Genomic DNA, 27997 nt, shown 5'->3' with positions numbered 1-27997 from the left:
GGGGGGCGAGGAGTCCCTGAACGGCTCGGTCACTTGGGACCAGAACCTTCCCCGTGGTGGGGAGGGTCTTTCCCCTCCGCAACCACCCACGCGGCCCCGCGGGTCGGCAGAGGCATTCCTCTCGCTGCGGCTTTTGGGTGGGCCGGGGGCATGGCTGCCCTTCCGCGCGCACACGTGCATGCGCGTGCACGCTCACTCGCTCACACTCAAACGCGCGCACTTCCCGCGCGTACACCCCCCCGCCCCCCCCCCCCGGCCCCGCAGCCCGCCTCCTCCGTGCCCCGCCCGGCCGCGGGGTCCGCCCCGTCTCTGGGAGCACCCCGGGGGCGGGAGAGCTGCGCCCCTCCGCCCCCGCCGCTGCCGCCGCCGCCCGGGGCTGGACGCCGAGGCATGAAGAGCAGCCTCCCCGGCGGGGGGGCTGAGGCGGGCCTGGGCCCTGCGCGGCTGCGGACCGGCTGCCCCATGCGGACTCCGTCCCCCGCGGCCCCTCGCCGCCGCTGCCGCCCGCGCCGGGATGGAGGCGCCCGGCTGCCGCCGGCGGCAGCTCCCCGTCTTGCTGCTGTGGGGTAAGTGGCGGGGGGCTGGCCGGGGGCTCGCCGCTACCGCCCCGGGGCGCCGGCGGCTGCTTCACGAGGGTCGGCGGGGACCGGCCGAGCATCCTTGCGGCGTGTGCGCGGCCCCCGCGGGCAGCGGTTTCTGCCGGGGCGCGGGGGAGAAGTTCGGGAGAGGTGCGAGCTGCCCACCTCCATTTGAAAGAGCATCCTTTGGGCACAGGGATTTTCTCCGGGGCTCCCTTGGCGGCGGGAGGGGCGCCCGTGGGGCGGGCAGGCAGCGCCTCGCGAGCGGGTCTGGCCGGGCTGCGGGGGGCTGCTTCCCCTCCGGGGCTCTCCGTCCCGAGCGGAGCGGCGGCTTCGCGGCGGCTGCGTTTGGGCGGCGGGGCCGGGCGCAGCATCTGCGCCGCGGGTCCAGCGCAGCATCCCGCCGTCCCCTTCCCGCTGCCGGGAGGGAGCCCCGAAACACGGCACAGGGCGCGCAGCCCCCCAGGAGAAGGGATCTCACCAACTTCAGGCGTTCCGTCTCGGATCCCGAATCCGTTTCTGGGGGCAGATTTGCCCGTTGGGGAAGGTTTTCTGCTGCAGGCGGGGATTCCCCTTGGAGCGGTTGAGATACAAACAGGCAGTTACAAAAGCGCAGGTATCCTTCAGATCTTTCACTTAGTATCAGAGCAACTCTACTGATAGCAGAACTATTTTTTTGTCAGGTAGCTTCTTTTAGGACTCCCAGATTTAACACGTTGCAGTCAGGTCAAAAGTTGCTGGGAGATGTCAGTTCTGATCTTCTTCACTCAACGGTAAACCCAGAGATGTAGTTAATTCCCCTTGAGTCACAGATAAGGGAGAAGAAAATCAGGCCTCGTACATTTAGAAGGTTTATCTGAGGACTTTATAACTTTGCTAACTTTATGCCCCTTCCCTTTACAAAGCTGGTGAACACTGGATATCTTTCTACAAAAAGACTCACAAATCAACAGATAGTTGTATTGACAGCGTTCGGTAGCATTGTCTTGACCTGGTCTGTCAAAAGAATGACATGTCAAATGCATAAATTTTCTGATTCTCTGTGCCTTGAGGACTGCTAAAATCTTACCTTAATTGCTCTGATTTTTTATTATTTCCCAGCTGCAAAGGAATAAAAAAAATGGCCAACACCTGTCTTGACATGTGAAAGATTTATGCAGTCTTGAACTTAGGGAACCAGGCAGTAATCTTTTTGTATGGGGAGACATCCTGATGTTACTGTGACCCTTACAAAGCAAAATTGCTCACTGGAGATTTATTTTCAGACAATGAGTGGAGTGAGGGACAATGTCCCTGTAGCTCAGAAAGATACAGAAAAACATTTTTCACTGGAGAGACACAGGTGGATCAGTTGTGCTAAATATTTTTTACTGTGCTAATTGCTTACTTAACAGAATAACACCAAAGAAATTATTTTAAGGATATCTGTTAACAGATAATGCATTACTTTTGCTTGGAGTTTGAAAGGGTAGATATAATCAAGAACTAAGAAATTAGACTGATTTCCTAGTAGAAAAGCCCTGAAAAATAGAAAAGTTTTATGATAATGCAACTGACATTTTTAAAAGGAAAGTCTTAAGTGGTAGGAAATTAAAGTTCTTCTTCAAGTAATAGAAACACGTTTTTAATATCAGTTATTTTGGAAGCATTTTTACTTGAATTGAATGTGCTTTCCTCCCTTTTTCCCAATGGCTTCTTTTGATTAACCAGAGACCCATGACCTCTCTCATTAAGGTAAAACTCTTGCCAGGATTCTTCAGTGTTAGCTGTCACTGAATCCAGCGGGAAGCTTGCCTGGGTGGGGACCGGGACCCTGCTTCTGTAACCTCAGACCACTTGCTTTCTGCATATCTTTCTGTCTAGGGCTCTTGAAACATTATCACTATGTAGAACCATCTGCTGTGCTGTCCCTCCTTAGTGAGGATCGCAAAAGAGGCAGCGTGTTTGCTTGCTGGAAGCTCAGTGATTATAGGAGAAGTTGGATTTGCTCTGTGTGGGAGGGGGTGTGTGCATGTGTATTGGGGAGGAAGGAATGTGTGAACTGAGGTACCTGGTACACAGGCACATCATCAGTACTGTTTCCCCTATGGAGTGCTGATAACATCCAGAATGGAGCGTGATGTGGAGCTGGAAATGCCAGCTGCCAGGTGAAATCCTCTGAACTTTGGTTAGCAGAGCTGTAGATACTTAGAAGATACCTACTTACTGCAAGAACTAAGTGCCTCTGAAATAATGATGCATTTACCATGATACTAGATTCTTTTATTTCACTTCTATGTATGGAAACTGAGGCAAGGAGAAACTTGAGGACTTGACCAAGGCTTTTAACAGACCAAGTAGGTTTTTTACACCAGTAGTTGCTGTTTTAGCATCCCTGTCCAAACATTTTCTCCTTCATCGTTTACGTAACGCCTGCATTTCAGTGGTGCTTTTTGCATATGGGTTGAAAGGTGCTCAAAGTAAGCTAAACAGTAAAATTAAATTCTAGAGGAATCTTTGTTGGTATATATATGTATACCCAGAGAGAGAGATGATGTGATTCTTATCCGAAGCAGTTTTCCTATGCAGATTTCAAAGACTCTCTATAGTTGTTTGCACTTCATAATCCTGTCTCACAGCAGTTAGAGAAGCTTAGCATTTTGGCCAGAGGTGAACAACCGGACAGTTGGAAAGCTGGGAACAGATCCTTGCTCCAGGCTCCTGTTCTTGCTTTCTGTTTTTAAGACCATATCTCATTCTGCAAACAATCATGAAAATTTGTGTATTAAAGGCTGGATTCTGTAAGGTCCTGAGATCCCCTTGGTGGAACACGGTGTCTGTAACTCCTGGGGAGTTTGGACTCCAATGAGGAAGAAAAACAAACGGGAAACAATTTTATTGGGTTAAAGTTTGAAAACCAAATCAGAAGTTTTTTTTTTTTTCCTGTTATTTTCTTATGAATGTCTCATGCTGTTCTGCAGCTGCAAAGAGTGGAACGAGGAAAGGGAAAAACCATTGTGGGAGTCCTGAATTGAATAGACCCAGGCGGGTGTGCATGCAAAACAAATAAACCTTTGCAAGGCAGAACATCTGATTTTGAGTCGCACCAGAGCGTTTTAACAAAAACACTTCTCTACCAAAACGATGCCTCATTTATTCTAAAGACATGAGTTTCAACACCAGGCAAACAGGAAGACAGTCAGCAGACCCCCATCAATGTCCATCCTTGAAAGCAAAGCGCCAAGTGTAAATGCAACCTCTAGTCCAACTTGCTCTTGGATCCAGACATCCTTCCCACTATCCTTCACCCTTTCTGTGTCTCCTCATCCCTTTCTCGGTAGGGTGTTGCCCTTTCCCTGAGGTGTGCATGGGCAACAGGAGACAGGTTCCTGCTGTGTGCACTTGAGAAGGTGAACTACAGCATTTTTTTGTCCGGGTTGAGCTGTCTGTGGTGGCTGGGAGTGGACTGCAGGTGGTAGCACAGAGCGTCAGATGCCACCTCCAGCCGGCTGGGTCCCAGCAGCCGGGAGGAAGGGCACCCGGTGTTTGAAGGTAAGCCCAGATTGAAAGTGGGAAGGAAGAAAATAGGCTTTCTGAACCTGACCTACACCAGTGAGATACAATCCTGGCAACGATTTAGCTGGTAAAACTCTTGTTCTTAAATTAGTAAGATTTTCCTGCCTAGGCAGTAGTTAGGGTTTTAAATACCTTTGAGGTCTGAGGCTTTAGCTTTTGTGTTAGCCAAACCTGTGAAGCAAAGTGTCAGAGACTGCAAAAAGCTAGGAGTACACACTGAAATAGACAGGTGCTGCTATAGGTACAGATACACACAAACCACAAGATTTTAAGGAAAGGCTCTGGAGCGTGACTGAGTTGGTTCAAGGGGAGCTCTGGAAGGTTTTGCCCATTAAGTTGTATTTAAACATTGCAGCACAGCGGTTTTGGTACCGTTTGTTGTTTCAGTTTCTCCTACCTCTCTGCTGATAACAGACGTGGTTCATGGCTTGGATTGGAGGCAAAAGAATGAAACTCCAGTTTCTCCTACCAAGGGAAGGAATACAGTGAGGAGGTCCTTTACAAAACAACATTTGCTACCATCTGTGTCTTTGCTATTGAAATTGTGCTTGAGAGAGAGGTATGAAGAAAGCAAACTGTGTTCTCATTTAAGGCTTGTGAAGAGATTAATTTTCACAAACATAATAAAGCCTGTTTTAATTCACACCTTTTTGTTTTAGTGAAAGCTGTTGCATGAACCATCTTATTTCAGAATAGAAGTGTAGAAGTGAATTATTTTGTGTTTCATGAAAACAGGCTGTGCGTTTTTCTAAAATAAGAGTCTCTTCGCAGCCAGGTTTGCATTGAGATAAACTGGAAAATATAAGTGAAAAAAAGACATTATTTTAATGTGACTGTCTGTGTAGAACAATCTAAAAAGCTGCCTGAAGAACTTTTGGGTCATTTGGGAGGAAGATGTGTGGGTGTGCAGAAAGAAGGGGGAAGGAAAGCAGAATAGGATGAAGCCTTCTTTTCTACAAGTTCTTAGACTTGATCTCCGTTCATATGCTGGCTTCCCTGAAACTAGTCTGAAAAAAGGAGACAGCTTCATTCCTCTCTAGCGACTTTAAAAGGAAGCGTGTTGGTGCTGCTAGAAATGGTCTGAAGGCTAGAGAGGGTCCAAGCCTTTGTCTTGAGAGCAGCTTGACGTGACCTACCGTATTGGCTTGAACAAAGGGTATGTCTGCATACCAGCTGGTGGCCTCAATTCATCCTGTGGAATACAGGATTTTGTTTGTGTTAAGCCTGATTTATGACCTTCTGCAGACGAGATGTCACTTGCTCCATCTATGCTCCAAGCCAGGGAGACTCTGATCGGAAGAGGACAATGTGATAGGCACTGCTGGGGCCCTAGCACAGCACCGGGCTGACGAAAGCACATCTTGTTTGCATCTAACCAGATTAAGCTGAGTAAGCAAAGGACTATGCAGAAGCACCGCACCCTACAATAAAGCATCTGTCTTATTACTTTCACACCCTAATAATTGTGACTGGTTTGCCCTTATTTTGGAGAGCATGATCTGGGAAAAATTCTGCGGGCAGCGTGAGAGGAAATACCGTAATTCACATTGGCCAGTAATGACTGTCACTTCTTATGGGAATTCAGAGTTTTGCTTCCAAATGTTGGAAGTGACAGATTTCTTTTGGACGACTCTGTGCACAGAGAGATTGATACTAAAGAGTCTAATCTTTAGAAAATATTCTTGCGTTTTTGTTGTCTGACAATGTGTAGTTCAGGATTTGGCAGGGTGTGCTGCTCTCAGTCTGCCCTCCTGGCTGAAGTAGAAAGGAATCATAGAATGATTTGGGTTGGAAGGGACCTTAGAGATCATTTAGTTCCAACCCCTCTGCCATGGGCAGGGACACTTTCCCCTAGATCAGGTTGCTCAAAGCCTCATCCAGCCTGGCCTTGAACACCTCCAGGGATGGGGCAGCCACAACTTCTCTGGGCAACCAGTTCCAGTGCTTCACCACCCTCATGGTGAAGAGTTTCCTCCTTAGATCTAATCTGCACCTACCCTCTTTCAGTTTAAATCCATTACCCCTTGTCCTATCGCTACACACCCTTGCAAAAAGTCCCTCTCCAGCTTTCTTGTAGGCCCCCTTTAAGTACTGGAAGACTTCTGTAAGGTCTCCCCACAGCCTTCTCTTGTCCAGGCTGAACAACCCCAGCTCTCTCAGCCTGTTTTCATAGGAGAGGTGCTCCAGCACTTGGATCATCTTTGTGGTCCTCCTCTGGACTCGCTCCAACAGCTCCATGTCCTTCTTATGTTGAGGGCTCCAGAGCTGAACGCAGTACTCCAGGTGGGGTCTCAAGAGAGCAGAGTAGAGGGGAAGGATCATCTCCCTTGACCTGCTGGTCACCCTTCTTTGGATGTAGCCCAGGATACGGTTGGCTTTCTGGACTGCAAGCACACATTGTCGACTCATGTTGGACTTCTCATCAGCCCACACCCCCAAGCCCTTCTCCTCTGGGCTGCTCTCGATCCATTCTCCACCCAGCCTGTATTTGTGCTTGGGATTGCCCCCACCCATGGGCAGGACCTTGCACTTGGCCTTGTTGAACTTGATGAGTTTCACACAGGCCCACCTCTCAAGCCTGTCAAGGTCCCTCTGCATGGCATCCCTTCCCTCCAGCAAGCTGACCACACCACACAGCTTGGTGTCGTCAGCAGACTTGCTGAGGGTGCACTCAATCTCACTGTCCATGTTACTGACAAAGATGTTAAATAGCACTGGTCCCATTACTGACCCCTGAGGAACGCCACTCGTCGCTGATCTCCACTCAGACATTGAACCGTTGACCGCAACTCTTGGAGTGCAACCATCCAGCCAATTTCTTACCCACCCAGTGGTCCATCCATCAAATCCACGTCTCTCCAATTTAGAGACAAGGATGTTGTGCGGGACAGTGTCAAATGCTTTGCACAAGTCCAGGTACGTGATGTGAGTTGCTCTTCCCTTATTCACCAGCGTTGTAACTCAAGATTGTGAAGAATTGCAGCCTGCGAGAACCCATGTTGGAGAAGTTTGTGGAGGACTGTCTCCTGTGGGAGGGACCCCACACTGAAGCAAGGGAAGAGTGTGAGGAGGAAGGAGTGGCAGAGGGTAATATGTAATGTGCTGGGTACAGCATACAATGAATTATTAAAAAACCTTGCCAAAAAAATAAAAAGAGTTGGCAGAAACAATCCAAAATAAACACCTCATGTAGGGAGTGGGGCATTTTCCATCACTTGCAATATTGAAATCTACACTGGAAATACCTATGAAGACTATCCTGTCATTTGAGTAGGAGTTATTGGCTTGGTGTAGAAATTACTGAAAGACTTTATATTTACCTTATGTTACAGAAGAGGTGGATCTGGATGATCCAAGGGATTCCTTCTGGCATCAGATTGTTTCATTCAAAGGGCTTTTAAAATAAAGATGCTTGTAAGTTTGTGAGGAAAAGAATTATTGATGCATTTGCAAAATGAGAGGGAGGGAAGCCCTCATTCTTCCCTACTCCCCTTTCTACTGATTTTTTTGTTTGTGTGGCTCAAGAAACCTGAGAGGATTTTCCTCAGACTTTTGAGGGGAAAAAAAACCCCTCACCTCAATATGAGAGCAAAACCATGGAAATTTCAGCCCAAGAATAACATTTCCATGAAAGCAGACACATTTAGATAGAATATTTTGCAGCTTCACTGATGGTGTTTGTGCTAAACAAAACCTTATATTCTATAGATCAATAGAGAATACCAATATTGGTCAGATTATGCCTACACTTTCATTTTAGTTTCCGTTTTTTGGGTTGAAAGATCTGAATATGCAGTGAAGTGTCTGGGGATGTATGGAGTGCTCTGTTCTCTAAGGAAAGATGAGTTAAAGCATGTCACTTACTCCTCAGAGCATCAGTGAAGAGTTATAAAAAGGCTCCCATAGCAATGCAAGGAGGTTAGTTTTATGCAAAACTAAGCAGCCAGCTCTAATGTCAGTAATTAAAGTCTCTGTTACAAAAGAGAAGTGTTAGCTGAGGAGTCAGGCACCCAATAATACAGTTAGCTCTGATACTTTTTTTTGAATAGCAGGGTATGCATTTATTTTGCAGCTGGCTTTATGAAGATGTTTATTTGTGTAACCCCTAAAAGGAGCCTTCACTTTACTCTCGAATTACTGAAGGCGTTTTTATTATTAATGGAGTGAAAGTTTGAGAAAAAGCCTCTGGGAAGAAGGTTTGGATAGTGACCGTGGTAGGGTGGCTGTGTAGCAGGGAACTCCAGGGCTACGCATCAGCTGTCCCAGAGCTCACAAATGTGCACATCTGAAGATCTTCTAGGGTTGGTCATGTTCACTGTTTCAACCTAGCTCCACAAATAGCAATGAATGATTTCTTCTTCATGACCTAGCAATTCTCTTAGCTCGGGAAGAAATATGGTTTAGCATTTTTCCGTACAGCGTTTACTTTTTTGGCTTTCCATACTTGTTAACTGGCATATTCCTAGCACAGTCTTTGTTTTCCCATGTAAATGTAAGCACTGCTGACCTGCTGTTGCTGAAATGTCTTTGGTCTTGGGCTGATTGAGAAAACAATGTCAAACTTACTACCCTATTTTTAAATTTCTTAATAAACTACTGACATGAAAGAAAAACAGGATTGAGATTATAAATGGTTGTAAAGAAAACTTTAATTTAAAGGTTTTACTGCCTTGTTACTTTATGTATACCTTTGTTGCTGTAAGTTGTTTTTTATGGAACACTTACTAGTAAATGCTTTGTTTCTGTTAGTCAGGAGTAATTGTAATGAACTTTCAGTACAATGTTAATGTAGGAAGATAGTAGATGACCGAGAAAAGAAAGAGAAGTTTAAACCTTTCACTGTCATATCCTCTCACTCCTTTAGTGGCACATGCTGTTTGAAAAACAAAGCAAAAGAACTGTGTTAAGAAACATGAAATGGAAGAAAATGCAGAAAGTGCCAGTCAAGAGGCTCTGGATTGTGCGTGAGCAGCCAGACGTGCCCTTCCTTGCTGGCTGGGCAGTGTGCCTTTAGAGGAGTACCTGGGAATTTGTGCTCCTCTGGGGTTCAGTTCTGCTCCTCAGATCCACTGACAGTAATGATTTACTTCAGGACTGGCCCAAGTAATTTTCTGTACCGGAATCTGCTGCTGTGCAGTTTCCTATGTGGATATCCATCCAGGGAAAATTATAGTGTGCTGGGATCATACTGCCATGCCAGGCTGGCAAGGATCTGTTTTTAGCGTTTATTTCTTGGAGCAAGGATGCTGTTGTGAAGAGCCATGCACACCTGCTATGAGCAGGTACATATGTAGCGGTATAAGTAGACACGTGGAGCTCTAAGATTTTGTTGGTGTTTCATTGCTCTTACGAGTTTTCCATGTTGATATGCCATTTAAAATACTCTGTGATCATGTAGTTGAGTAGCCAGAGCTGTGGAGCACTGGCAGGTGAGCTGGGCTACTGAAGGAAAACAACCCACATTTGAATGCTCAGGCCAATTTATGATGAAATTATGTTGATATAATGCCTTGACACTGTATGTAACAGCATTAGGAGTTTGCAAGAAGAGTACAGGCAGCATCAAGAGAAGGTGGATGTGTAGGGTGGGGATTCTTGTTGTTTGGTCAGAACAGAAAAAAAAACATTTTCCCAGGCCTTCTATGATGGCAGTATCTTGATTTAAATGTTCTGCCTGTCAAGGGAAGAAGAAACTTTTAATGTCTTCAAGTATCCCATGGTTTTAAACACTTCCTCAGGAGGGAGTGTGCTGTGACCCTCGTCTGTGAAACCTTCATGGGTCATTTCCCCTTCCTAAGGTTATTTAAAAAAAAAAAAAGTAAAAAAAACCCCCTCACCTGACTTCTCTTTCAGGCTACTCCACAAAATCAGATTAGAGTCCTTATTTGCCTCGAGGGACTGGTGTTATATGGTTATTCACAGGTTGATAGGTATAAAGTCAGTATTGTGCTGACCTTGTGTTTCCTTATTATAGGGAAACCTTATGTCACATCACATTTTCTTTTGTGTTTTCCTGCCTTTTTGACTATTAACAGGCTGCTGGGTTACAATGACGAGCACCCATTAGATCAAACGTGCTTCCAGGTGATCGAGTGGTACAGTGTCAGACTGAGGTCCTAGGTGTGGATGGCCCGCTTCGGGGGCTGTCACGGTTCTCATGATTTATGATCACTGCAGCCAAGGCTGTCCTTGAGGGTCACATTCCCCACCAGCCCTTCTTTGTTGGTGAGAACAAGGTCCAAGCTCTCACGTGGACTGGGAGTGCGTGTCTCTCCAGGGTAATTGCAAACTGTCTGGCCTTTTGAGGGGAATAAATCAGAACTACGCTGCCTCATTCCTTGATGTATCTTTCCCATAAATTGAACAGCAATTACTAATTTACTTCAGTGAATTTGGGTTTGTTAGGAAAGCAGTTCTGCTCCTCTCTGCTGGGTGTAGGCTGTAGCACCTCCTGAGAAGATTATTCCTCTGGATCGTGGTCCCTATATTGTTGGTAAGTGTCATCTGTAAACAGCTTCTAATGCCACAAATGTATTTTGACTTTAAAAACAAAGGTACTCTTATTCTTCGATTTTACTCTCTTGAAGGATGGATCTCCAGTTGAGATTTCGGTCAAGGATCGTATTTGTCTATACCACTTTTCTAAAAGAGTGTGAAGAGAGTTTACTTCAAACAATTGATTCTGCTGTTGGAGTATTTAGTTCATCCACTGTCTGAAAGTCAGTGGCTGTGAAAAAAAATATTTTCTATTTCAGTTACACAGTGCTTCATCAAAAACATAACGGGTCAGAAAAGAAGTGAAAAAAACCATTCAGGTTGAGTCACACAACTTCCACTACAATACAGATCTTAACATTTGGTCAATTGCTAAGTAATCCCCTCCCTAAGTCCGTTGTTTAACTGGTATGGTTTATTTAATAATTAAATAAAAATACTGGTTCTATATTTAAATAAAATGTACTGGTTTCACACAAAATAGCAGAAAACACATCCAACACCTCTGGAAGTAGATACAGGCTGTTCAGAAATTGTGAAGCATTATTTATATGCTGCCAGCAGTGATTTAAGAACTTCACAAAGGAATGTAAAGGACAATCATTTGTATTTTCTGAAAAATTCCCCATTGAAGAATGAGTTCAGAATAATTGTCACATTTCTTTGCGGTCACTGGGAAGTTGAGGCCTCTGAACCAACATGAGACTGAACAGTTGATACCCTTCAGTACTGTTCCCTGTTGATTTGCAGTGATGAAATGAAAAAGCTTGGATTGCTTCCTTTCATGCTTTTGTTGCTCTGCAGGAAGACGACGCCGATGTCCAAAATTGTTAACTGTCTGAAATTACCTTAGCAATTCAAAAGCAATAACGTAATGCCTCAAACTGTGATAAAGTACAGCATTGAACTGCACTTTTAGTTTTGAATATTACATTTCCATGGCTACTATATGTCTTCCACACAGTTGACACAAGGGGTAAAAAAGGTATTAAAAAGGATTCGTCATCAAAGCTGCATAATGCAAAGCTGACTTCCATGTTCCAGCTCTCTAGATAACTTCTCAGACATAGGGACAGATCAATCCACCCTGCCAACAAGTTTACCTTGCTCCTGCTTCTCCACATGCTGAGGCATGTTTTTTCTGGGCCAGTTTTGAATGGAAGTGTAACACTTCTTTCAAGTACTATATTTATTGCAAGCTTCTGTTTATTCTTAGCATCCTTCCTTTGTGTTGGGTTCCTGTCATTGCTCGGCTCCGTGAACTTCAGTTGCCTCATTTCCTCGGCTGCTTTCACACTATGTCATGATGTTCTTGTGTCCTGTCCCTGTGTCCCGTTCCCCATCCCACTCCTCTTATAAATAAAAGTGTCAAAGGGACAGTTAGTAGCTGAGAAGAAAAGATGGCCTTCTGAGCCACAAATATTGTAGGTTATTTAAAGATTGGCAGGTGAGACTTTAGTTTTTGTACCAATAACATTATTTTTCCATTCTGTGCTTTTATAACGGCTTCTAGACTTGAAACAGTACGGTGGTTCATGTTAGCTTTCTCTCCGAGGGTGGGCCACCTGAGAAGATGTTTTTCATTTTCCCCTTAAATGCACACATACATTTCACTGTGTTGCGGGTGGAGGTGTCCAGCTGGACCAGAGTTTGAATCTGGTTTGTTAAGCCCAGGTGGAAGGCTGCGCTTTGCTGGCCACTTGCTGACCTGCCGTCAGGACTCTCAGTGCGTTAACAGTGCCCTGAGCAGCCTCACTGAGTTCCCTGCCTGGGTCCCTCATCGTGCCCTGAGCTACACCATGAGTGGTCCTGGCTTGTTGGCTGTTTTCCTGTACGTACTCTGGACCTACGTACTGGGTTGCCTTGTCTCCCATCCCTTCTCTGGCCCTATCTCCTGCTGCTGCTGTCTGCGCTCCCTGGTTCATCCCTTGCCGTGTTGGAGTCGTCGATGGAGCCTGTTTCCCACCTGTGACTCTGCCCGCCTCGGGGGACAGTGGTGGAGTCACCCCAGCTCATCACCAGTCATTGCCAATGTTTTATTTCTGAGTGTGTTTCAGACTTTTTCACAGCACAAGTTTATGCTTTGTCCATCTATATAGCAATTTTGTGCTAAATTATCACTTTATCTCTGTTGAGGGTTTAGCATCCTGGTGTGATTAGCTGGAATAAGAATTGGGTTCAGAGAAGCAATTTATTGTTTAAAAAATAACCCGGAGCTGCAGTTTGTGGGGATGTGAAGTAGGCTTGTAAGGGCAGCAAGGATAAAGGCTTAGATCCTTAAGCACAGGCTGCCGCAGTGGGAGGACCAGCCAGCTCCCTGCAGCACTTGAGCAAGGCGTCTCGTGTGGCTGTTGAGAAATACATCGCCGCAAGCTTCCACAGCCCTGTAGGAAGCTGTAAGCTGTCTGTGTCGAGACTCTTCTCTCTGAGTTGCAGGCAGTGGCACTGCGGGTGTTAAGTCAAATCTGTTTCAGTAACTCAGTTATCATGTCTGATAAGTCAACGTAAGTCACGTATGTTTTGACGAGATGGTCAAAACTCAATGAGTGCTCTTTTATGCTCGCTAAGGATCAGTCCCTTTTCTCCCAACAGCTGGCATAGCAAATCTTGGCTTTTAGCTGAAAGGACAGAAATGTTAAGTTCTTTCACCTATTCCTCTTACTGTTGGGCCAGTTTCTGTACTCCCAGCTCTGTGGCCATATCCTTACTCAGTCCACCTCTGCCCCTCCTGCCAGCACCGTGCGTGAGCTGGCGATGTGAAACTGTGTACCCTAATGTGATGCAAAGTTGGAACAGAGAGATGTGCCTTCACGAAATGCTTACCGATGGTATTTGGCTGAAGCTGGGTATAGAGATTATGCAGGGAAAAAGGTGGATTTGATGAAATATAGTTGAAGAAACTGTTTTGTCTTACAGTCCTGTTATTCAAAGCAGGAGGGCTCAGACCTTAGTAGGACCTTTTTTGGGCTTTGTCATCAAGTTTCAAGATTGCTCGGCCTCATCAGAGTCTGAGGTGTCCTTGCCACATATGTTTGACTTGCCCTCGTAGAGGGCTTTTGGAGAGATCTTTGGATGGCAGCCGTCTGATGCTTGTGTTAGGTCATCTTTTCCTTCTGTATTCATACAGACCCTAGTGAAATGAGGCTTTCAAGCTCCTAAACGCCCAAGAAGACAGATAATAAAGAAACTCTACCCCAATTGTAACTGGTGTTTTTCTATGCAGTAGGATGCCTCTTCACATTGTGTCAGAGCATAGGTGAAGTTATTTTCATGCAAGTTTCTTATGCGTTAGATACCCTGACGTGTCTGTGCATTCCTGCCAGAAAACCTGTAATGGCATAACTTGGGGGTTTCACAAAAGATTGATGAATTTAATATGATCTTTAATACCACCTATGCAACAGGTAGCTTCATGTAACTTTTAAATACCTGGAGAAACATGAGTACACTTCCGTAAGATCGATTTGTTCAGTATTTAAAATCAGATTTATAAAAGAAATGTAGGTAATGAGATTTGATCAGTGTGACAGAATGATATTAACAGAGTATTAATCTCTCTCCTGTGTTTCCAACAAATCATAGATGCATGACTGCAGAGCAGCAGTTGCCATTTCAAATTGTGGTTTTAATTGCTTTCATGAACTGTATGTCAGAGCAAATCTTGCACAGTTACATGCTGCTATCAATAAAACTTCAGACTCTGCAGAGAGGCAGGTGTTTGTTTAGTGCATAACTTCCAACATAGATCTGATGTCCTGACGTATAGTTAAAGATTAGATGATGGTAATTGGCAAGATTTTCTTTAAAAAGAGATATAGAAGTATCTTGACATGAGGTTTAACGTGAGGTCATTATATGGTCGGGTTTTTTTAATGAAATTTATGATTGATAAAAATGTGGTTTTGAATTAGACATCAAAAATTTTGAAGAATATACATAGGATTACACTGCTGTAATTGCTGCTGAAAAGCTGCATACAGCAGTCAGGTAAAACAAGAATTATTTGATATTTGCGTTCTGAGAAAATATTGGAGCCACTTAAAAATCTTACTATCCTGCCAGTAACTGCAGCATCCTGAAGAAGTGTTCAGGCAAGGGAAAATAACATTCTAACATTTTCCTGTTATATACTTATACAAGGTTTTCAGAATTATTATTAGAAAGTGTGTGGAGGAATGTGCAGTAGGAAGAACGCACAGCAATTCATATGCTGCTTCAGATTCATGAAGTAGTTGCAATACAAAGACTTTCAGTCCTACTTTTAAACCTCTGGGAAAAAATACCAGGGAACAATAACAGTATGGCAGGAAAATAAACATTGACAAATATTTACCCATTTCACAGAAAAACAGAAGCTTATATAATTGAAAAACTATAGGACATGTAGTGTATCGTGTATCCCAAAAGTGAATTTACATATTGCTGTGAATCCCATTCTGAATTATCTTTTTAATGTCAGAAGAATGTCTGTTTACAAAAGGAGAGCAGAGAGTAGATAATAAGAGGCTGCAGTGAAGGTCTAGGGTCAGATTTTCTTTTTTTTCATATACAAGATTTTGAAGTAGATTGTTAACAAAAACTTTTTTTTTTTCCCCCTTGGTTTTCTTATTTTCTGTTACTTCATCCTATTTTGCTTATCTTTTCTCTTTCTTTCCAAAGTCTCTTCAAACCTATTTTTCCCCATCTTTCGTTCAATGATGCTTTCCTTCACCTCTTGCACCGGCTCCAAGCGGTTGGTCCCTTTGCGTCTGATTCCACTCCTGTTAGGGGTGATCATACGTGCTGCTACAACGTATGGAGAAAATAAAAGTTAAAGGCCATTGCTGTGGTCCATTATTAGGATGATTTAACCTACAGGCAATGGGTACAGTTAAACTGAACCTTCTTTTTCCTCCCATAAATGTTGGTTCAGGTAGGAGCGTGTGGCAACTGTTTATTTTGGGATCATGGCAACGTCTTCCAACACTGTGACACACTTTGCTTCCTATATTCCTGTATCCTATAATCAGATGTGATAGCATCAACCTTTCAAGAAATAAGCTGAACTTGCCCCTTCTTAAAAGGGCTGCTGAAAAGGTCATACTTTCTGTGTAATCTAGCATGGCCAACAAGCTGTGGTCTTCTGATTAAATGTTTGTTATGAGCTGAATATCTGTGAGTAAAGAAAACAAAGAGGGGTGGGCTTGATAGTATGTGATGGTCTGGATTGTTGTTTTACCCTTGTTTTCACTGACCAGTTTCCTCTAGTTGTAAATCCTGTTTTATTTGCTTCACCGTAGTCTGATGAGGATTATGGCAGTAATAACTATGAAGGATCTAGAGATCAGTAATAGGAATTGATAAAATACGAATTGGAGGTGCAGTCTGTGGTCCTCAAGAGAAGCATCTCGGTCACCTATGTGCATCTAGAGTGTTTCCTCAGAATGGGTAGGTTTGGCTTCCTCATAAAATGTGTGCTTTTAATTTGATCTTCAGTTTTCTCCAGTTGATAAGGCACGTCCCACCCAGGGACTCAAGTATATTTACTAGTATAACAGCTAATAGCCTGGAAGGAAAAGTACTTGATTTGTGAAAGAGATACAGCCATCAGAGTGTATAATGGAGTTTCAGCTCTGAGTGTTTGGATGCAACACAATTTTGCGATACGTGGGTTTCTGCTTTGCACAGTTTTGGTACATTCTGGCTCATTAGTAACTCAGACAGAGATTAATGCTTGTCTGGAAGGAAAATATGTTCCTTAAAAGGATCTGAATTCTTCTCAAATGTATTTACACAACAATTTGCAGTTAATTCAGTCGAGAGCTTGGCATATCTCAGTAAATGCACAGTCTAGATCAGTATGATTGGGACTGATATTCTGCTACATATATCTTGATTCATTTTACTGGAGTGATGCTTAGGGTATAAACAAGAAGCAGGAGGCACCCATCTGTGTGAAATTACTTGTTTAATTTCTGATGCAAGGTTAACACTATAGAGATTTGTTGGCTATTTTTTTTTCAGTGGGACATCAGAAATAATTGAAGCCACATCCCTCTTAGCTATATTTATAAAAACCTAAGTGTGACTGGAGCTGTGCGAACACAGTGGGCTTCTGTTAATATAATCCATCTGGATATACTGCTAACCACTGATCAAAAGACTCCTCCTGTTGGCATAGTCTATATTTCCATTTGGATGCTCTTCTGACATACCTGTGTTAGTGTAATGCCCATATGAGAAGCTTATGGGTTTTGAATGTAATATTTTTCAAAATGTATGACTTCACTGTGCAAAAAGTGGAGACCATGAAGCACAGCATTACATTTCTGAATGGAGTACACACTTATTTATGATTCTGTGCTTGTTTAATTTTAATAGGAAAAGGAATTTTTTTTCTGTACACTAGAACATGCAGTTCACCCACATTTTGAATGAATGTGTTATCTTCTCTAACTTTTACATCCTCAAGAAGCTTAGAGTAAAAATTTCCCTGTCCCTAATCCTTAATGTTGGAAGCTACAGGAAAGAGTGGTGTGGACAGACCCATAACAAGTCTGCATGACTCATCCATTTAGATGATAAAAGGGTAAATAAAAAGGAATTTAAAAACGTAATGTTCTCTAAATGTTCATTTTCCCAGACACACTCTTCAATAAAACTGAAACTAATGTTTGAATGAACATTTTGAGTATTCTATTGAAACCTAAATTATGCTTAAGTTTGCTTGTATCTGCACTAATTCTTTTATGTAGTAGCATGGAGGTATCTAACTCATCTCTCTCTTTTTTTTTTTTCTCCTCCCTAGTTAATGGTCTAATGACGCTTGGATTTGCAGGTGAGCTTTACTTCTAAAATTCAAACTTCTGTTTCTGTTTTGTTAATAGCAGCCATTTGAGAAGCACTTCCATCCTATCTCATTTCGATTAGTCAACCCTCATGCATTTTTTACAACTGGTCCTGTCCATTTGGTGTATGAACAGAGAGTGTTGTAGTGTTTTGTAAAAGTCAGTCTCAATAGTGATGGTAAAGTTGTAAAAATCATTTTGAACCCCTTTGGCCAGGGATTTAAGCAGAAACTCTTATGTCGTCGGATTGTTCCTGTCAAATGTCTTTATCAGAGCCTTGTCTATAACCATGCAAAATATTGAAGTTCTAAAGAGAGCCAACCAAAGCCACCGAGGCCATGGAAAATCCATTAAAACACCCTGCTGGGAAGGGGCTGGGGTAAATTGTCAGTGCACATGACGTAATGGAAGAGAAACTTGTACTCTGTTGGATTTATAGGGTTATAAATCAAGTGATAGCTGGCTGTTTAGAATACCCTGCCAGGGAAGGCAGCTTTCCCTAACTTTCATCAAAGCATCAATGCCAGATTTAAATTGCCAGCTATTCAATTTTCATATCTGGTTTTGAATTCTGTGTTCATCTGCAGCTCTAGCTGTGCAAAGTATGACTTATAACTGCTGCAGCTGCCAGATGAATTGGTGGGAACGTGTAAATAGGCAGGGTCCATGCTATCATGTTAACTTCCCAAGGACAAAATTATGCTGCTCCTGTTTCGTAACTTTCACAGTCTCTATCACTAATGATTAATTGTCATTCTGATTTTTTTCCTGATGTGGATGAAGGTTTAGTGTCAGCTCTAAGAGCTCTGACAATCAGACACAACAAAGGCGGTAGGGTCTGGTCACAGTGAGTTGGCCATAGGGCTGGAGAGGTTGGTGGTCTGTATGAAGTAGTAGGCTTAGGAACTCGATTGTGGCATAGGCTGCCCAGTTATGAGCCTGCTGCTCTTGGAAAATATGTGAAAGCAAAGTATTTCTTTGGTCAGATGAGATGGCTGTTTCTTGTTTGGCACATGGCATCACTGAGTCAGTGACTTCCCCAGTGAAGGAGTCGGCTGCGGAGTTAAATCGCAAAGCGCTCCTGCCCGGGCTCCAAAGGAGCCGTCTCCTTCATGGGTGAGACACGTGATGTGCACTCGAGCCTGTTTTACAATCACGTGCCCCATTTTGAGTGCAGATGTTCAAGTTTCTGATTGATGGCTAGGTCATGACGTGAAGCCTGATACCAGTTATCTTGCCTTTGAGTTTTTTTTTGGACTAAATAGTAAGGAACGGTGTCCTGTTGAGAGGGAGGGCTGTGCCTGACTTCTCACCATGCGAAGGCGTGCACGCCTTTGACCTCGCTTCAACTGGCAGCGTGTTTGGCTGTCACTGCACGAAACGACAACCACTGGCTCTTTTCAGCAATGATGGGATCCTGCTTTCAAAGTAACTAATAGCAGGAAAAGAAATACCTCCTCTCCCTGGTGTAAATAGGGTCTCAGTGAAAATGTACGTTCAGAAGAAAAAGGTGGAAGACCTGATTCTACTTAGACTTCTTTTTTCCTATGATTAAAAAATGTTGAAGTAGTCTGTTCTTCTGGAGTTTATTCTTAAAAAAAGCTGTTCCTCCAGAGTTCTCTGGAGGGTTGCCTGACACACAGGTTTGTTAGGGTTACAGTTTTGTTCAGGTAAATCCTGTTCTTAAATTTGTGCTGCTGCAAAAAGAAGTAGTAATATTTATTTTTTTTCTGACTCATTTAATTTAGGCATTTGGATTAAATATGTTGACATACATATACTTACAGGTAATTTTTAATGTTCTACAAGATGCGTGCATTTGTATATACAAACCCAATCAAAATAGTGGCATTTATAAAGGTAAAGCAAGACATATTTAACTACTTAATCAAAATAAAATGTTTCAGCCTTATCAAAATCAAATGCTTTGGTTAGTTTGAATAGATTTTTTTCAGAATTTTAATTTTGTAAGAAATACCAAAATATTATCTTTGTATTCCACTGAAGGCATGGGCTGGATGGGGAAAACCTTTGACTTGACTCTAAATATTGTGGAGTTGCTGTTACAGGTTGCAAAAGATGCAGACTTACTCAAGTCACGGTTAACTTTTTCTTTGCCGGTAGTTGTATGCTGTAACATCAACATCTGATAACAGTAGTTAATTCCTTTAGGGGATATACTAAAGAAAAAGCCTAATTGTGACTATGGGAATGCAAACCCTTTAGCTGGTAAGATATGCAAATGTTTCTGATGTTCAAGTACATTTAGTTAGTTGAACAAGATGCATCTGTGTAAGCTTGAGAAGTGCTTTCTACGCTGAAGTATATGATCAGTAACTCCAGTTAGCTTTTAACTAAAAATGCAAATGGGCAGTAGTAAGACAGTATGAGTAGAAGCTAAGTAAGATTAGAAAAGTGACTAGGTAGGTTCCTCTATGCTGCTCTAAAAGATGATACTATATATGGTAACCTATAGTAATTTATACTAAGTTGTATTTTTAATAAATTTACATAAAGTTATATTTTATCTATTTTCTAAAATTGTTTAGAAAGTGGAATGTTAGGTTTACAACAACGTAAGTGGCAAGCAGAATTGTGTGAAGGAGTTTGTGAAGTGATGTGTTTGTGCTTTCTCCATTTCAATGTTTGAGATTTAAGGTGCTTTCTCATTTTACCTAGGTGCACGTCAACAGGCTCATCTCTGCAATGAATCTCTCATGTTAGAAAAGTTGCCTGCCTGTGGAAAATCCTTTGAAGAGATGATGAAGAAAGTGGACTCTAAAAAATGGTGCAACCTGACGGAATTTATCATGTAAGACTTAGCTTTGGTTGTGATAGTTCTCACTTATAATGGTGTTTGTCCTTTGAAGAAAGGATCACCTCAAATGAACAAGAACATCGTAATACCTATATCCCTAATGCATTTAGAATTTTTGTGTTCCAGAAAAATTGAAATCCTCCTGTTGCTGGTTGCAGAGGGCTAAGCTGTAGCTCTTAATTCCCTGCAATATGGCCACATGCGCACAGACACCCACTCTTAACCTGAAGAGTGCACAAAATAGACCGTTTTAATGAAAACAAACTCCTGGGCTAGTCAAACTAGCTGCTATTGCTTTTACCTCAGACAGTTGTGTTTATATTTAATCTATATTTCTCTGCATTTTAGGCAAATGTTACTTAAGTCAACTTTTTTTTTCTGTGAAACCACTAAAGCAATATGCTTTTAGAATCGTGCTCTTCTGTTTTCTCTGTTGGCAGCAATGCTGTTCCCTGCTCTGTTTTCTGTTTTTCAGTAAGGCGACAGGAACATTTCCTCATATACTGTTTCAGAAATCCACCTCTTGTGTGAAATCGTCCTGTCCAAATGTAAAATGATTTATCCTATTGAACCTGCGGCAGCTTGTTTCTTTGCCTGCCAGGATAGCATGGAGAGAGTGAGCACCACCCGTTTTGTTTGGATGTCTAAAATACTGCAAGACTGACAGTAGTGAGGGTGGCATTATTATTTTCCTATCTCTATTTCTGTTCTGTAGTTGCTGGAGGTATTTAAACACCTCTGTATAAAGCTACGCACTTCAAACTCTGCTCTGGAGGAAGCTCACAGGGCTTCTGTAGTTGGTGGCGTTTTTGGCTTTGTGGAGCATCTGCTTCTTCAGAGCACGTCTGCTCATGCATAACACTTGTTTTTCGGAAGTGCTGAGTACCCTCTACACCAACTGAAATCAGAGGAAACTGCAGGTGTTCAGCACTTCAGGAAACGAGACTCAAGTGAATTAGCTCTGGTGTGGTACAAGCCAGCCCGAAGCAGAACATCTTCCTGGGTTTGAAGCGGCACTGGTGCTGTTTTGGGGGCTGCTCCTGAGGCAGGGTGGCCACAAGCTAGCTGTCGCCACATCTGTTGCAGTGTCATTTAGCCCCAGATATGTTCTTATCTCATTTGATCTTTGGTCTTGTCTCCTATTTAGCATCGCTTTGTGATGCAAGATTTTTGCAATCACCTTGTGAAAGATTTTAACTAGCTGATCACCAAGAGGCACAATAGATGACGAACTGTCAGACAGCTGTGCTGTGTTGCAGCAGTTCCTTGTGTTTCTCTTACCACTGACACACGTGTTAAAGTGTCTCACCTGTTGATAATGTTTCATAATCCGACAGCCTGTTAACAACTTAGATGCTCTTCCTTCGTAGCACTTTTATTTGCATGCCCTACGTGACTTTACAACCTTGCAACCTTTTAAAAGGTAGATTCTTAAAACTCATTGCATTGGAGTGACAGATGCACTCATGCAGCTCTCTCCAACTGTGAGGAAGAGCAAGAGGAGGTAAGTCCTTCGTATCCAGCTTGCAGAAATTGCATTCAATTCTGACAGAGAAATGTGTGGATACAAAAGAAAAGCCTTGCTTTGCAGGTACTTCTAAATTTATTTAACAAATATCTGTATGATAGTAACAGTAATTTTAATTTTGCAGTTCATCTAGGTACAGGTTGTTTTACTTATTTTGAAGGAAGCACTGTAATTTTGCTCCATTTGATCTTCATTACAATTGTATTATAATCACAAAACTGAGTTCTTTGCTGATAGCTTGTTCGTATTGATAAATGTCCTCAACTAATTGGACTACTTGCAGCAGAGAAGGGTGCCTACAGGAGTGAAAATATTAGACTCTGCCTTTGTTAATGCAGCCAAAGAAGCAGGCAGCTTTTTGGAAGCCTTGTGCTAAAATCTCTTCAAGAGTTTACTTTTATCCTTTCCTATTGCGCTTCCCCTTTGGTGTTGCTTTCTTTCCCTGTGCAAGGAAATTCCTGCTTATCTATGGAGTTAGTTTTGTCTGAAGAAAGCAGTCAGTGTGAGGCTTTGCTCATTTTTCCCCATATACAGTACCAGAAGAAGAATGCTAGCCTCTTCCAGATGTAACAAGAAAAGTATTTTACGTTTTTATGTAGTATACAGTTCTTTAAAACTTCTTCCTTACAGTTACATTCTTTCTTACACTTACATAAAACTTCTTTCTTATCACTTACATTTCAAGTTCTAACTTAGAAGAGTGTAGAGGGAGGAGTATGTTTTGGAATTTATTTCCTGAATCGAGTATTAATCAAGCATTATCAGTCTGATTACGAACTGATGTTAAGGGTTCATTGCACTGAAGTACCAGCATGTTTACATCTACCTTTAAGAATTTTACTCTTTGGAGAATAGATGTTGTGATTTGTCATCATGCTTTATAAAGGAAGCATACAGGCTAATTTCTTCCAGCTCGTTGGAGGAACCTTGACCAGTGGGACTGAAACACTTCTTTATTTGGACTATTCTGACAAATTAATGAAAAACGGCTGTTTCTAGCCATCATTGCTTAAAATTCAGATATTTAAACCCAGTAGTGTTAGTTTACCCTGATTTTTACATCTAGCCTCCAGCAGTAAAAGTTAGTCAACCCGGATCGGATAATAGATTAAAACTATGAGTTTCGTATGAAGGAAACTGTTTCTTACAGTTGTTTCTGCACGGTGCTTTTCATTTAGAAAGATCTTGCAAAATTTGGCTTTGTATCTTATATCAAAATGTAATTGTTTACGACAATGTGCTGCTTTTCTAAACTTTTTGTTTTATGGAAGAGTTTTAGCTCTTCACAGGAAATGACTGTCCTTGGTTATGGGATTGCGAATAGCAATTACCTGCATTGCTTCAGTGCTTGGCCATACAGTCATGAGAGAGATTTCAGTGGCTTCAATTTGCTGTAACTTAATTATGCTGTAAGATTTTCTGACAGTTCCTTTACTTATTTCTTAACTTTATTCTTAACAAACTCGTGTTCTTTAAAAAGCAGCCTTTTGACTGTTTTTAAACAGATGAGGAACTCTCATGTGTGGCAGCTGGTATTGGAAACCAGTATAAGAGTTTTAGCCTCTATGGCTGATCTTGATCTTGCTGGAAATGTATAATGATCACATATAAATTATAAAATTTCAGGTAAAGTTTTACAGAAGCACTATCAAGATAAAGTTTCCCTATTAGTTTTTGCATTCTTCTGTGAGGATTCATGCAGAAATTATTACACAAATACTCTTGGTCACATTATGTAAAGATTATGTAAAGGTATTTGAAAGCTCAAATATGACGAAGATCCAAGTGAAATTTTAAAATAGTTCAAGTAATTTGTACGTGGTGGGTTTCAGTGGTTCTTGCTTGGACATTGGAGTATGAAGGACAAGCAGAAGTACCTTACAGGAAAGGTAAAACCTTCAAAAAACATCTGGAAACATTCATTGATGAAAGAGGAGGGAATCAGCTGTTTACAGTTTTGCTGGTGCTATTCAGGGGGAGTCCCAAAGATGAAAATGTGACTGGGTGGTTTAAATTACAGGAAATGATGATACATGACAAGCAAGCCGAGATTGAAGTGTGAGTGAAAGCTATGGGCAGATAACAAAAACAAATAGACTTTTTGTTGCAGAAGACTGGAAATTACAGAAAGCTTTTTATTCTTAATGTGTAATATTTCTGTTATTTTATATATGTTTATAATAACACATATAGTTTATATTTCTGTGTTTTATATAAGAACATATGTATTATATTTCTATATTATATTCTTAATATTTAGCGATGGCAGCTAAATATGTGAAATCTATTACTGTCCACAAACCTAAGCCCCTTATTAATGGTCAGATTTTTTTCACCGTGCTCTATGTGATAAATCCTGGTCTGGTTACAATGAGACTGTGGTCGAGAGGCCAGGTATGACTAATTCCTTAAGCAAGAGGCCAGATGAATATGGGAGGACCCAGAGCTGTCTTACATGAACCTGGAAAAATGTTACTTACTATGGTTGCATAGATTAGTTTCTATCCTTAGCTAATGAAAGGGTTTTCTAAATACTTCTAACTAGATCCTGGAAACAATTTAGCTAGAACAAACAGTCTCTAAACAAACCTCTGTGTCTCTCCCAGCCCTAACCCCTATGGAAATATGGGACCAAAATGTGCTCATGCTGGTTCTCAGTGGCTCGTTAAGCTTTTGGCCTGCTCCCAAGCACTGGTGTCTCCTCTCTCTTCCACGTCCCCATTTTGTAAACATTTTTGAGTCTATTTACTAGCATTTCAATAATTTTGAGGCCAGAGATGGCTATGGCCATCTGGTCTGCACTGTTGAATAATACTGGCCACGCAAGCTGCCCACTACTCACTATTTTAAACCCCGTGAGAATGAGTGAGTGTCTTATGGGAAGGCATCAACTCTTCATTTAAAAGATATCAAATTGCTATTAATCCATTACATCTGTACACAGATTGCTCCAAAGCGTTCACTGTTCACAGTCAAAGGAAAACGTGTCTTATTTGTCATCGGTTTTGCCTGACTCCAGTTCCCAGCAATTATACCTTCGTACATATTTCCCTGATACAGTAAAATTCCTTCTATTGTCAGAAGTCCTTGTTTCTCCAGTGAAATACAAGCAAGGCACTTTTAAGTCACCTCTCAATCTCCTTTTTTTTTTTCTTTTTCTTTTTTCAGTAAATTAGGTTCCAACTTTTAAAGCCTGTCATGATAATGCATGTGTTTCAGACTTCTTGAACTCTACAAGTTTCAGCAGCTTTCGTTTGAAGAGTGGGTTCCAGTCTGGAATCGAATGTTTCACCCAGCAGTAGTTTTCATACTATTCCCACTTACTATTTTTTCCTCTAATCCTATTGAACGTTCAGTATTTTTCTTCTGCCAATATATTTGTCGTTTGCATTAACATGCCTAGCTACCTAGTAATTCCAGGTGGACATGCTCTACAAGCTGTATGTGGTTTTAAGTCCTTCTCAGTGTGACTTGTAAGTGTGATGTACATTATTTGTTTCTGGATCTATCATCTTGCATTCACCAATGTTAAAATGCATATGATTTAGATAAATCCACATTTGTAAGTCATCCAAATCAGTCTATGTAACTACTCCTACATCTTGTACTTCTTCTTCACCATTTACTATGCTATTTGCATGCTTAGGCAAAAATTATGTTTGCCTCACTTGATTGATTAAGATATTGGGCCAAAACTTTTGCGACTGCCTTCCATGAATGGCAATTACTTTTTATAGTTAATTTTCAAGTTCCATTTGTTTTTAATTCAAGGGCCACCATGATTTTAAATGTCTTTTTTCATCAAAATGTTTTAAACAAATTTTGATAAAACTTTCAGTCTGTAAATATGAATGAAATATGAAATACAGTGATTGTAAGGAATCATGTGGTATCTGCTCACGCAAAAGTCCCAAAAGATTAACTTGAAAAATCTATAAGAATGTGTTTTGGACTCTATATTTGCTTTTCTAGTTGGCCGTTGTGAGAGAAAACATTGTAGAGGAAAGAAATGCAGATCTATATGGTATGTCAATGCAAAAAGCTTTATTACCAATACATACCAAAAAAGAGACAAATGTAAAGAGCTTTTAGTAATTAGAAAGTTTTACTTAGTGTAAGATATCAAGTCTTGTTAGATTGACTGTAATCTTTGCTATTGGTTAATCCCATATTGTATTCCTTATAGAAAAAGTTATACTACTTTTTTTTTTTTTTTCGCAAGGGCATCCTGTAATTCCATTGAAAGACAGCACTTAAGAAAAAAACCTGTCCAAATTGAACTATATTGTAGCACAAGCCAGTCACCTTTCCTGATTTTATTACATCATTATATCTAGAAATAAAGTATTTTCAGTGGTAGCAATAGGGCTAATGGCATTACTGTGTGATATTCACATACTCTTTTTGTTGACATACAACCAAACACCTCCTCTGTTTAGAATTATGTGGATCTCCTTCTCATTGATTTAGGCCTGTAGTTTTTCTGCAATAAAAATTCTTAGGCTGTAAGAATATAAAGACATAATCAAGGGATCACTAAGAGCAAAGTCGGCCATAACATAGACGTTTACTCATAGGCTTTTTCCTTTCTTTGATTGAAATGTTAAGCGTTGACCCTTAATTTGCTCAGCTGCCAGAAGGATCCTGTTTTGGGCAAAAGATGCACAGTGTGTGTCTGGGGCACTGGGCGCAGCTGCCACTGAGGAACGCAAACCTATTGCCATCACTCAGGCAAGTGTATCAGGAAATCAAAACGAGGGCACAATACTGCATGATTCTGGACAGGGAAAGATATAATGTAGAGAGCATCCTTCTGTCTCCGAGTAGAGTTGATCGATCTCTCTCTGATGGCATAAGGGACAGTGATGCCAAATGAGCCTAGAAGGTGATCTGCCTTCAAAGACATTCCTTTCACCAAAGAGAAATGGATGCCTACATGTTTTATACATGTCTTTTGCTGCACATTTAATCAGTGGTATCCTTACGCTTCTTGTCACTCCAGCAGTCCTTTCTTAGGACTGTTGGAGTCTCGACATAGGCATGCCAGCTTGGAGTTGTCTAAGGAGCGTGTCCCCAGACTAATTTCTCAGGGATTGAGAGCAAACTATGGAGTTCTTTTCTTTAACTGAATCAATAAATGAAATAACAGTTGATGATATATTATCCAAAAGATGGTGCTGATATGTAATTTCCAGTATTTGAGTCTATTAAACATTTCCTGAGGGCACAGACCAGCCTCAGTAACGTTTATTTGCTGTTGGACTGAAATTGAGAAATGTAGGATTTGATTGCTATCTTTGATCTAATCAGGTGTCATCTGTTTCAGTGTAAGGCATTCTGTTAGCTCAAGCTGGTATTACTGTTGCAACAGTGAGCTCACAAGCCTATGAAGTCGCATACCTGCTACCCTGGGAGCTCCCAGACAATTGTTCTCTGTTTGCTAGCCAGGGAACAGCTGTGGATTGGGAGGCTGAAGGTGAAATATTAATTTGTATTTTGGAAGAGAGTTCTAGCAGGTAGCGCATGTAATGAGAAGATGAGGCTTCTCTGTTTCAGCAAAAGAACTGATTGTAGCAGAATTCTTCCTGCAGTCCCTGCATTTCTTTTTACCTCATCAAGCCTGTCTTTGCAGCCCAGAGAGCCCCTGATTTGCTGTGAGGCAGTGGTGGTGTAGCACTGCTCTATGGCACCTGGAAGATGTTACAATTCTGATTTTTCCAAAGTTTTAAATTTGCGTCCTTAGCAGAATAGGAGAGGGCAAAATTTGTCTTGAAATGTGTCTGAAGCTGATTCATTGCATGCATGTGTGTACCTGGTGGAATTCCCTGCTTTGCTGTGAGCATGGTCCAAGGTCTGTCCTCACACTTGTCAACTGTTTTATTTCTGTACAGTCTCTGTGTAGTTTTCCCAGAACCCTTTACATCAAAAATTAATCCTATAAACAGAAGCAATAGGCTTCAGTCCCACTGAAAATGATGAAAGAGGTCCACCCATGTTCTGTACAGATGTTGAAGATTTGAAAAAGGAATTAAGGAAAAAAGATTTACATGACTAGAGCCAAATTTGATCTAATCTTCTGGAAAAATAATCCTAAAGCTGTTACTCAATTTTAAAGCCAATGGGAGTTTTGCCTGTTACAATTTGACCCAACTAAACTAAACGAATCTAGTCATAAAGTGCCTAGTTTTCAAAGAAA

General features: G+C 41.7%; 1 protein-coding gene across 2 annotated transcripts in view; it reads left to right on the top strand.

The window, feature by feature from the left end:
* Positions 1-286: 286 nt before the first annotated feature.
* Positions 287-27997, top strand: part of RAMP3 (receptor activity modifying protein 3) — a 52143-nt gene continuing 24432 nt past the window's right edge. Inside the window, exons 1-4 of one of the 2 annotated variants that reach the window (XM_086615031.1) lie at positions 287-566; positions 3539-3602; positions 17416-17445; positions 20135-20267. In XM_086615031.1, coding sequence (XP_086471157.1) covers positions 17427-17445; positions 20135-20267 — 152 coding nt within the window. In that variant the 5' untranslated portion in view covers positions 287-566; positions 3539-3602; positions 17416-17426. The remainder of the gene's footprint in view (positions 567-3538; positions 3603-17415; positions 17446-20134; positions 20268-27997) is intronic. The other variant, XM_086615030.1, reaches the window with a different exon arrangement.

The sequence above is a fragment of the Tauraco erythrolophus genome, chromosome 7, assembly GCF_009769465.1.
Source record: "Tauraco erythrolophus isolate bTauEry1 chromosome 7, bTauEry1.pri, whole genome shotgun sequence".
NCBI classification, from domain to species: domain Eukaryota; kingdom Metazoa; phylum Chordata; class Aves; order Musophagiformes; family Musophagidae; genus Tauraco; species Tauraco erythrolophus.
Note: the sequence above shows the minus strand (reverse complement) of the source record. Positions and strands in the feature narration are given on the sequence as shown.